General features: G+C 33.8%; 1 protein-coding gene across 1 annotated transcript in view; it reads right to left on the reverse strand.

The window, feature by feature from the left end:
• The window catches only part of LOC102875684 (adenosine 3'-phospho 5'-phosphosulfate transporter 2-like), a 26962-nt gene extending 14888 nt beyond the window's left edge, over window positions 1–12074 (reverse strand). Inside the window, exons 1-5 of the mRNA XM_006891595.1 lie at window positions 11859–12074; window positions 9572–9693; window positions 6548–6702; window positions 5255–5362; window positions 1528–1625 (exon numbers count right to left, since the gene is read on the reverse strand). Coding sequence (XP_006891657.1) covers window positions 1528–1625; window positions 5255–5362; window positions 6548–6702; window positions 9572–9693; window positions 11859–12059 — 684 coding nt within the window. The 5' untranslated portion in view covers window positions 12060–12074. The remainder of the gene's footprint in view (window positions 1–1527; window positions 1626–5254; window positions 5363–6547; window positions 6703–9571; window positions 9694–11858) is intronic.
• Window positions 12075–12448: the final 374 nt, after the last annotated feature.

Genomic DNA, 12448 nt, shown 5'->3' on the forward strand with positions numbered 1-12448 from the left:
GTTGCAAGGAGGGACTGGTCCTTGGAGAGGGACATCATGGTTGACAGAGTGGAGGGGCGGCGAAGGAGAGGAAGACCTGTGGTGAGATGGATCGATTCTGTGACTGGAGTGGTGGGAATAAGTGCGTTTGAGATGGCTAGGTTGGCACATGATAGAACAGCATTTAGAAAGGGTCGCTATGAGTCGCAAGCGACACGATGGCACATGACAACAACTAATAACTGTCAGTGGGAAGATAGACATACTGGTAAAAAAGGTGTCATTTATAGCATCACTAGCCAAAACATGAAACATTTAACAATAAACCTAACAAGAAAAAAAGAATGGGGCTAGTACTTATAGTAAAAAGATGATGATGATGTTGCTGTTCTTATGTGTACTGGAATAGCAACAAATTAAAAGTCATACATAATCCTGACCCTTTGTTAGAAACCAATTCCTGGTTTCCCTCCATTGGGTTTCTAAGATTATATAGGAGGAGACTACTTATCTTTCTCCTCTAAAGCAGCAGGTGGATGAAACTACAAACCTCTGCCCCAGCTAAGAAGCTATACCATCGATATATCATTTTATATACCATAGACCAGCAAGAGGACAATAGCTCTGTCTTGCAGAGAGTGAAACCAAGTTTCTCCTTGAAGGTTAAGATTTTTGAGGCTCAGTCTCACATACTTTGGACCTGTAGCCAGGAGGGACTGGTCCCTGGAGAAGGACATCATGCTCAGAAGGGTGGAGGGACAGCTCAGGAGAGGAAGACCTTAGATGAGATTGTATTTACACAGTAACTAGGACAACGGAGGTAGGTCTTTTGGAGTCAGTGAAGACTGGCTCAGGACAGGACAGGCTTCTAAACTGTTGTACATGAAGTTGCTATGAGTTACAGGTGACTTGATGGTACATAACAACAACAACAACAACAACAAGTGGTTATATTTAAGAAATTTTGTTTTCATAGATTTATAACTTTTTTCACATATTAAAAAGATCTTTTGTTATTTCATGTTTAACCTCCCTTTGTATTTGTTATTTGTTTTTTCAACTTGGGATTTTTTAACTTTTATGTTTAGCTTTCTTTTCTTTCAGCGTTTATGACTTAGAAGAAAGATGAAACAAGCTGTTTCTTTAAAGACTGGTAGCCTTAGAAACCCTACAAGGCAGTCCTACTTCCTCTTACAGGATCATTAGGAGTCAGAACTGCTTTGAGAGCAACAGGTTTTTTTTTAGGTTTTTTCCTGCCAGGAGCAGGGGCTGGCATATCAGAGACTCTGAGATGGTCAGTAGGATTTTGCTTTGTATGGGGGATGGACGGGTGGCTGTGAGTCAGAGCCTACTTCACAGCATCTAAGTACAACAATGACATCTACTCTGTATATTCCTGAAATGTTTGAACATATTATTGTTATTAACAATAGTGACAACAAACTCTTTTTAAAATGAAATTATTTTTTTCAATATTATAACTATTTCATAAAATTAAATCCTTCACTGAGTATGTCATATGAGAAGAAAACACACTAATGTATTTACCATTTCTGAATTAGAAGCATTATGCAGTTTCATAGCTTTCTCCTGGACATTCCCAATGACAGCATCTGCACATAGTGCCAGAGAAATAAGGATCACACCTTCAAAAAAAACCATAACTCTTATTTAAACATATAAAATATAATTCAGGCAATATTTATTACAGTTAGAGATATGTAAGTTGTATAATCAAATATGGTCATCGACATGGCTTAAAAAAAGTAGTTAAGTCATATTTTTCTCAGTAAAAATCAAGCATGCTTATTAACAACCAGTTCTGAAAGGTACACAGGCCATGTACCGTTTAATGGGGGAGGTGAGGAAAATGGGAATGATTTGGTACGAAAAACAAAGTATTTTAGTTTTGTAAATAAACTAGTATTAAAAGAAAACCTAAAAAAAAAAAATCAAAAGAAGTACCTAACTAACTCTAATAAAGTCCTATCTCCCTATCTTTTCAACCTATATGCAGAACAGATTATCTGGGAAGGTGGGCTGTATGAGAAGTGTGGCATCAAGATTGGTGGAAGATTTATCAACAATCTGTGTTATGCAGATGACACAACCCTGCTTGCTGAAACTGAGGAGGACCTGAAGCGCTTGCTAAAGAAGGTCAAGGACTGCAGCCTTCAATATGGATTGAGGCTCAATATCAAAAAGACAAAGATTCTCACCACTGGGCCCATTGGCAGGATCAAGATGGATGGAAGAGATTGCTGAGATTGTTCACAGCTTTAGTTTCTTTGGCTCCACAGTGAACACTCTTGGCACTAGCAGCTAGGAAATTAAAAGATGTATTGCAATGGGAAAGTCTGCTGTTAGGGACCTCGCCAAAGTACTAAAGAGCAATGGTGTCACTCTGGAGACTAAGATGTGCCAGATATAGGCCATGGTCTTTGCAATCACTTGCTATACGCCACAAAGCTGGAGGATGGAAGGAGAATTGATGCCTTTGAGTTGTAGTGTTGCAGAAGAGTATTGAATATACCATGGATGGCTTAGAAAACAAACAGGTTCATCCTAGAGAGTGTTAAACCAGGCTGCTCCTTGGAGGCAAGGATTCTGAAGTTTCGTCTGACATACTTCGGACATGTTGCAAGGAGGGACCAGTCCTTGGAGAACAATATCATGCTTGGGAGGGTGGAGGGACAGCTCTGGAGAGGAAGATCCTCTATGAGGTGGATTGATTCAGTGACTAGGGTAATTGGGGTAGGTGTGTCAGAGACAGACTGGCACAGGATAAAGCAGGGTTTAGGGCTGCTGTACATAGGGTCACTATGTGTCACAGGCAACTCGATGGCACATAACAACAAGTAGTAATGCTATCTTTGTTGCTGTGTTTCAATAACATATGAAATTATAGTTCTGATTCTAAACTAGCTAATATATTTCAAATGAATACTGTATTTGAGAATGATAGAGTAGTTTTAGGTGATAGTTGGGATATTAGTAAGTTAACCGAATTAAAAAAAAAAAAAAACAGATTAAGATAAAAAGAAACCACTGAAATTGCAGTACTTAAAATTCTTAATTTAAGACATATAAATATACATGTAATGAACAACATCTCTGAGTAAGACTTTTGTCTAAAATTCTGTTTTGTCTCATAACACATGTCCATAATTTCCACACTGTTTTCATTTAAATTGTACCAAAAACTTAGGCACTCTTGAATCAATTTGGATTGTGATCAATTAATATTTTTATCATTTTCCCCAATTTTTACAGTTGTATTATTCACTTTAATTCACCTGGGATTTTACTGATTTGTTTTACACAGAGTATTTCATATAATGTAATGCCTTCATAGAAATAGTTCTATTTATTTTAAAATTCAGTTTGAATAATTAAGGCAATATTTAATTATTACAATTAGAGATACATAAACTGCATAAACAAATGTGGCAATCAACACAATTCCTTCTTGGAAGGGGATCACAGATGTGCATATTTCTGTAATAAACAATCCATGAATTTAAACTGTTCAGGATGCATGGACACCAGTCAGAAAGTGTTAAAGCATAAAAATTGGCTTTGGTTAAAGCTGTGAGAGTAAAGGGAGATATCTGTTTTGTTTTGCTTTTTAAATGTATAGACTATCACACTCACTCACTCACTGCCATTAAGTCAGAACCAATTCACAGCTGACCCATCATTGGATTTCCAAGGCTATAAATAGCATGGGAGGAGATCGCCCACCTTTCTCCCATAATGTCACTGGTGGATTCAAGTTGCCTGAGAGGCTCAGCCTTTATGATAGCAGTGCAACTCCAGAGACTAGGCAACCAGAGGTAGTAGGGAAGAAAATTAAAAATACGAGACATGTGTATTTAGCTATGTCAGTTGAGAATTTTCAAATTACTTTTAAATGTACTTTTAACTATCTAACTCTACATTTATAATAATAATATAATCAATAATAATAATTGATTTGTACATTTCATTCCCGAGACTTGATTCTGAAAGCTTTGTTTTAAATGTTGAATCTCTATCCTCAAAAGAATAAACATCACTGAGGATCCTAAAAAAGCATTCAGGGGAGCTCTGTTGGCTTAGTGGTAAGGAACTGTGTTGCCATCCCAAAGGCACGTGGTTCGAATCCACCAGCTGCTTCACGAGAGAAAGATGGGTAATTTCCCACCATGCAATTTACTGCTTCTAGAAACTCAGTAAATTAAATAAAAAAGTATTAGTCAATTCCAACTAGATGTTACACAACAACAATAATAAAAGGCATACTAAAAAGGTCCTAAATAACATCAAAATACCTAACTTGCATCAAAAGGGGAATATTTTAAAAGGAAATCTTATTTGAATAAGTAAATTCTCACCTATACATGTTGTACATTCAATATTTCATTTATGTTTATCTAAATCATACTCTAACAACTTATAAGATACTATGTTTTTATAGACTGGGATAAATGCAGATATATCATAAATATTAAAGTACTGTTTGTTTTTAAGTAAGTTTTTAAGGTTTATTTCTCTTCAAAGGTGTAATCAAGAAATCAGGGTGAATCTTAACTGACAGTAGAAATCATAGTAAGATATTTTGTTTCCCTTTTTATTATGAAAATATTTAAATAATGTTTCTGTCTGATTAATAAACTAAGTTACACTAAATAATAAGTAAAATTCTAACTTTCAATAATTTCACAGCAATTATACTGCATATATAATTTAAAACACAAGTGAAGGCAATGGGTTATGAAAATCAATTTTGCTTTTGATAAAGCAAGTTTGATTTACAAATCCTTTGGAGAAAATTAATTGTTACAAGCTTTAATTAAAGTTATTCTCATACTTACATTACAGTATACAGTTTTATCTTAAAAGATACTATCATGTTGCTTCTTCAAGCTAAAATAATGACATGATGCAAAAGTACAATTTTTAAAGTTTTTGTGTTTAAAAAAATTATTACTAACTCTGTAATCCATGTGCACATTTCTAATTTAACTCATACAATACCAATTTACCATGTATGCATTTGATAAATGAAGATTTTGCCTGGCAAACAGCCTTACTCTTATGATTTAAAGATGTAAGGGAACTAAAAAAAAAAAATTACTCTACTTCCAGAGTTGTGATATTTTTAACTACTTTTTATGAAAAGTCTCAAAGCTTTATGTTAGAAATAAGAATGATTCTGTCACTTAAATCCTTTAAGAAATTTTTAAAACTCTTAAATGCCTATAAAAGTGAAGAACTGAAATAAATTCCTTACCTGTCAAGTTGAAATTTGGTGCAATTGTGCTGTCAGCCAGGGTAAACCATATTAAACCAAAGCTCATACACACTGCAGCAAACACATCTGCAACATTATATCGCTTTCCTGTATAAAATAAATGTTAAGAGTCAAACTTATTATGCAAGTATCTAACCAGCAATTTTAAACACTTATGCTTAACCAGGAAGTGCAGAAACTTGCTTTCTGTATCCAAGGTCAAAAACACCCAAACTCCATACATTAAAGTCATGAGACAGTGGTATGTCTGTGTGATATGAAATACTAATTTATCTGTTATTTTATTAAGCATCCCATTTTGTAGAAATCTGATAGTAAGAACTATGCACATTCAAAATTATTTTAAAAATTCATGAAAAATTAATTTTTCTCTAGTTCTTATATTAGATAATAAGTTTTCTTACATTTTACAAGTTTACCAATTTATCAGACTAAGTAGTCTGGTTATAAAACCGTGTGCCAATACTTTAATCGTATTAATATCCAAATAGATCACCAAACTGCCTTTTGGGATGGATATCTATAGAAAATAACAGAAATAAAGTACTGTAACTTTTTCTATGTCCAGTCAGTCAGTGATTTTTATAGGAACTGAGTTGATTATTTTTCCCTGTGAAAACAGTTATTTTGAAATTATATGTGAAGCAGATGATGCACTTATTTTCATTTTAAAAGACTTTATTTGGGAAGGTATTTAATGCATAAAAGTAAACGGGTGTAAGCATAATAGTAGTGTAGAAAGACTCAATTACAGGAATAGCCTCCATGATGATTAATAGGAACAAAGAGGTATTCCTCAGCTTGTTGCTTTCATTATCATCATCTCTTTTATTCATATTTCTACGTAGCTAGTAACTCAGCTGGAATCTAAGATGTCACTAAGTCCACAAGGTCCTGTGTGTAGATTAATTTTTACTTCAATCTGAGAATTTTCCATTTTTTTCCATTTTTATCACAGAAGAGGAGAGCACAGAAAAACTTAAAATGAGGCTTTCCAGGTACTTCTGAGTTAGGATGAAAAATACAAAAAAATTTTTTTAAAAATATAGTCCAAGATTAAAAGACTAAACAATTACTACTTTGTTATTTATGTGTTTAATGACTGGTTTCAGATACAAATGTATAACACAGAAGTATTGGTGTTTATCCTATTTTTACATCACTCAGAATTTTTCTATCTATTCATTAAAAGTATGATTATGTTTTCCTAATGCTAGATGCTGTAACAGATCTCAGTATTTTAAACAATATGAAAATATATTATTACAATACCTTGGATAAAAACTCCTCCTAGCATAACAGGAATCAATTTGCAGCACTTGAAGATGACTTGGGTAGGATAATTCAGGTAGCCCAAGGAAGTGTTTGATAACCCCATAGTACCCACAGTTACAAAAGCTATTATCATGTAGGTTTTTCCTGGTATTCTGTAAAAGATAATTTTTAAGATCTTCATTTTGGAACCAAATTCATATTGTTTTAAGATCATGTGCTTAAAAAGTGTAAATTATCTAACTACTATTCTAATTTCTAGTTACAGTTTCTAGAAATATTGGGAAACAATAATTCACATTTTTTTCATCTATCATAAATGAGAACTCACAACTATGTGAAAAGTGTTATTTTAGAGTTACTTGGATTTTCTCTGAAAGTACAAATGTTGATTTTTTTTTCTTTTAACCAGTAGCAATTCTAGCAAAATCACCTTGACGAAACACAAGGGAGATGTGGGTGGACGAATTGAATGAATATTGACCTTTGAAACTGTGAAAGGCACTTTGCCAGGTTTTGAACTTGGAAATAATTGTGTTCTCCTAATGTTTTAATCTACCATCTAGCATTAGGAAGAGTTCCAAATCTACTCTGCTAGAATAACCTGAGCAGAATTTCTCTAGAAAAAGGAATAAATATTGACACCTGTAACTGTAAGAGGCATCTGGCCTGATTTTTAACTTGGAAAGGATTGTTTCCTAATGTTTCCATCTACCATCTAGCATTAGAGAAAATCTGCTAGAATAACCTGAACAGAATTTCTCTAGAAAAAATAGTGTTCTTTATGATGAATGAGGAAACTGACTCTTTATGATCCCAAGTCCTCTACACTGGTTCTACCTGCAGTTCTAGAGATTTCCTAATTTGGCATTAAGGCTGCTGAGGCTTAATTCACCTTGACCAGATATGTTGTGGTCTATAAAAATAATCCTGAACATTAGTGTGAATATGTGACACACTTAGATCTAATTTATACTGTAGGATTTGTGTTAATATTTATTTCAATACAATCAAATTCCTTTATATTTTACAGGGCCAGTTAAGAGGTAAAATAGTATTTTTCAAAACACAATTGGAATAAATAATTTGTCTTTCAATTTTGAAGTCTTTCCTGTTTAACTACTAATACAATAGTGTACACTTAAAATAAAAGTTTAGCAGGCCTGCTCGCAACTGGTAAGCTCTGGTGCACTAATAGGCAGAGTTACACTGTCAACCCAAAGGCAGGCAGTTATAGTCTACCAGCTGCTCTAAAAGAGAAAGACGAGTAATCTCTTCCCATAAAAGCTAAAGTCCCTGAAAACCTGAAGGAGAGTCAGTTCTGACTCTACAATACACAACAATGCTGTCTGTGGAGTTTAACCCTTTGTGGTATAGTACAGGTAAAGGAAGACTATCCAGATCATATAATAAATTTGCTCACAGACTGCAAAATGTGAGAATAAAAAGTCAAGTCAGAAAAATCTCAAGGAATGAACATTAGGTTGATGTGGTCGATTGTTAACCAAAAGGCTGGAGACTCAAGTTTACCGAGAGGTGCCTCAGAAGAAAGCCCTGGCTATCTTCCTCTGAAAAATCAGCTACACCCAGCTCCAATGGAGCACTCTTCTACTATGACACACACATGGGGTTGTCAAGAGTCAGTCAACTGGACAGCAACTGGTCTTCGGACAGAAAATGAACCTAAAGTTCAACTTGCTTTCACACTCACAAAATTTCCAGCATTATTCTAGCTCTCAGTTTTGTCCTTAGAAAGACTTCATTATCTTGCTCAGAAGATTCCTTCCCATTGTTTCTATTTTACTTTAATTGCTTGCATCTTTAGAAATAGTAGGAAAATCTTCAGAAACATTCTGTAAGATTTTTTTATTAAAACTCACAAAAAGTTTACTTAATAAAGTTGCAAGGTAATCTTTGGTTAAAATTAACAACCAGTGTAGAGAAGATATTATAGTTTACAATGTGTTTGCAAATATCATATTACTACACTTGATTCTCAAAGCAAATCCAAGACTTGGAAAGTTGAATTAATGCCCTAACATTCTAACAGAGAGAATGTGAAGCAGCAGTGCCAAGGCCCAAACTCATGCTTTCTGACTCCAAATTCTATACCAGTATTGATATTAACAAAAAAGAAAACCAACAAGTGTTTTAGCTAAACCATCACATGAATAAAAAAAGAGCAGTGTCACTTTAACAAATTCTGAAATGGAATTATACAATTAGGCTATTTTCATTGCTTGTTGTACTCTTCTCACTGCTTGTTGTGATGCTATCTGCAGTGAATTGATTTTGATTCATGGAGATCTCTTGTGTAACATACAGAAGATATTTTTTAAATAAGATGTTTTATTTGTTTTGGAATGGAAGTGTTTCAATTGATAATATCTATGTTATATCTTCACTTGCTTGCACCCCCCACCTCCCTTTTTAATAGACTGGTAAGGAGTTGCACTGTCAACCCAAAGGCATGTCGTTTGAATCCACCAACAGGAGAAACATAGGCAATCTCCTCCTGTGTGATTTACAGCCTCTGAAGACCTTTCGGAGGGGCAGCTATGAGCAGGTTGACTTGCCAACACATAATAACAACACATGATTTTAATGTTAGACATGTAATTACTCAGTTTAAAAATGGTAGTATTAGTTGGAATGTACTCTAAAAAGCACAGAATGAGCATTATAAGTATTTCAGTAATTACATATTCTGGTAAAATTTATAAAAACAGAAGCATACGTTAAAATATTTTTGTCTATTTCAAGATGTTCAAAGTTATAGAAAGCCTAACCCACATTATTTGCAATATAATACTCACAGAAGGACCTTGCTTTTTCAGTGCATATTTAATATTATATACTGATACCTTACTAATAAAAGTATTAGGAATGAAAAAACGTTTTTATAACGGTAAATGTACAGTCATAAGCAGAGTGGACTACATATTCTAAACACTAAAGAAAAAAAGAGAGAGCGCACTACCACTACTAGAGAACTTATCAAAAAAAGAAATACAAGCCACATACCTTCTTCGTTTGTCCTGAATAAGCTGAAGTTCTATTAGGCCAAATATGGAGTAAAACCCAAACTGCACTAACGTAAGGTACCAGCCATAGGGCTTAAAACCTTCCACTGAAAATATTAGTTCCTGTTAAAAGAAAAATGAATACTGTTAAAGTTCAAGGGCAACATCAACTTTCTCCACATTTATTATTAATGTCTAAAATCACAATTTAAGAGGCAACAAACCTTTGCCCCAGTAAAACACAAAAAAAGCACCAACCTTCAATGAGAAATACTACAAATGTACAGCTCTTCTCTAAAGGATGGACATTGTTGAGCAGCATTTACTTCACAGCTGACACCATGTCTGCAGAGTAAACTGCTCCCTGGGGTTTTTAAGGCTCTGATTGACAAAACTCACGTAGAGAGGCCTGGTTATTTTCATTGGGTTTTTTTTTTTCATAGAAGGGACATAACCTGTTCCAAATTATAATTGGGGTTTTTTAATTATTATTCTATACTACTGATTTAGGGAGTGGTGCAGATAACTCAAGCTAAGCAAGATAGGCAATCTCCTCTTGAAACATGCAGAAGGGCAAACTATGAGCCAGGCCTGAGTCCATGACATTTTTTCTCTTTAAAGGTAATAGTTAATTTGGCTAAGCAAAGTTATAGACCATAATGTAACACTCATATCAATTGTTAATGACAAATCATCCATAACAACTCCTTACAAGTTTATTATTATAAAGTCACTTAGTTAAATGTTAATTCAAACTTGTCTTGTGGGTGGTGTTAACACCTAGGTCATACAAACTCAAAGAATAGAAGTTAATGTTTATCCAGAGACAATTTATTTCCAAAGAGTCAGCCACTTCAATTAAATGGAACACAGTAAAACTCTGACACCCTCTAGGCTTTGGAAAAGAAATCAACATGATAGTAACCAGAACCGGAACTTTCTACCACACCTTTCTTAACTAAATATACTGCATAAGTATTTAAGGAAAACTTTACAAAGATGAAATTTTTGGATGAATTTCTAAGAAATGCAGTAAATTGCATAGGAGGAGAATCCTCATAATTTTCCCATGGAGGAGATAATTAAAGTTACTAAATTTTATTTTCAAGAAAGTCTGCAAAGTACTGAAAATGAAATACAGTAAAACTTGTGAGAGCCAGAGTGTGACTGTCTTTTTTTTCTGGCTCTAGCATATTTTCCCGCCATTGGCAGGGTGTAATCCTAACACTCTCCCACAGCTCTCTATTGGTGGAACACATTTTTGCACTTTCATTTTCTGAGATTTCACCCTAAATAAGTATTTTATGTATTATTCTAGTATTTTGGCATTGAGATAAACATCCCACTATATAGAACTAACTTACTGAAAACCCCCCGAAGGTATTTCAATTATTTAATACATAATTGTATTTTAGTAGAAATGTTATTTCACACAGGTGAAACTGTTACAGAAAAATAACTGCATTAACAAATTAATATTTTTTAGCAGATAGGCAAAAAGAAACAATGATATGTCAATTATGAATTAAACCCTCTGATCATTAATTGAATAAAAGAAATTTGAGTGAGATTTGTAGGCTAAATTTCCAACTCCACTTCCTATACAATTAGTTTGGTGTCAAGTTATTCAGTAACAACTGCTTTTTGAAAGAATAAACAAAGCTATCAACAAGAAATTTCAACCTTAATTAAAAATTCTTTGTAATTTATTGTGATATCTTCATATCATCTTAGAATAGGGAAATGAGTTATTACAAAGATGTTTATGCATTTTATTTGTTTCAGACTAATCCTCTTTGCAGAAATAAAAGTCACAATTCCACTTTCAGTTTTATTTACACTTACTAATACATGGATTAAAGACATTAAATTTTTTATTTCATAACTGTAAACAGCAGAGATGATGATGATGACCAGGAAAGGTTTCGATGTGTTGTAAACAGATAAGGCTGCTATGAATCAAAGTTGGCTTGGTGGCACACAACAAAACTAACTATTTTTCAAAATAAAGTGTCAGCTCTTTTCCATTCTCCCACATAAACACTTAAAATAAAAACACATAGTTCTGAAATTGTAGACCCTGTTTTCAGAAAATTTACTTTTAAAAACCTTTTTCCTTTCTATACTGGAGGGAAAAAAGAAACCTCAACAAAAAAAATTCTCATTTATAAACTGGACCCTATTAAGTAAAATTTATTGGACAAAACGATCAGTTAAGTTCTGAAAATTTGGCCCAGTGGTGAACTCAATAAAATTAATTCGTATAAACAAATGACTTTTATTTTTACCTGTAAATATCCATAAATAAGATAAAATACAAAAACACCAGCAACGCAGATGAAAAACTGAGTAAGCTTTTTAAATCTGCTCAGATTTATGCCAAGTACCATGATGTCATCTACTGACTTGATATGTGGTGACATTGTTTGGGTTTTGGAAGGGACAGTAATGGAAATATATTTCCTGGAGTTGTTGAATTTGAGATCCATTGTTCTTATTTTGCTGCATTCAGTGCTTCCCAGGGTTTCCTTGTTGATTCCTCAGTTTTGTTTGGTCTTTCTTTTCTTTGCTGACTCACGTCCTAGCAAAGGAAATAAGCAATATGAGAAAAACATTCAGATCACAGAGTAAGACACAAACAATACTGATATTACAAGTTAAAATGGTACAAATATTGATATTACTATATTCAAGCTTTCAATCAACAAAAGAAAGTAGTGCTTTACCTTCCAATCATTCAGCCTAGTACCAAAAACAGAGCCACACAGGGATTCCTATACACTAATTAAGTCATGCCAGAGGACAGGAAAGCCCTTAAGGAGACAGACTGACATGGTGACTTGGCTCAAGTATGTCAGAGACTGTGAAGATAGCACAG

The sequence above is a fragment of the Elephantulus edwardii genome, unplaced genomic scaffold (assembly GCF_000299155.1).
Source record: "Elephantulus edwardii isolate Elephantulus edwardi_28Jun2011 unplaced genomic scaffold, EleEdw1.0 scaffold00101, whole genome shotgun sequence".
Classification (NCBI taxonomy): Eukaryota; Metazoa; Chordata; class Mammalia; order Macroscelidea; family Macroscelididae; genus Elephantulus; species Elephantulus edwardii.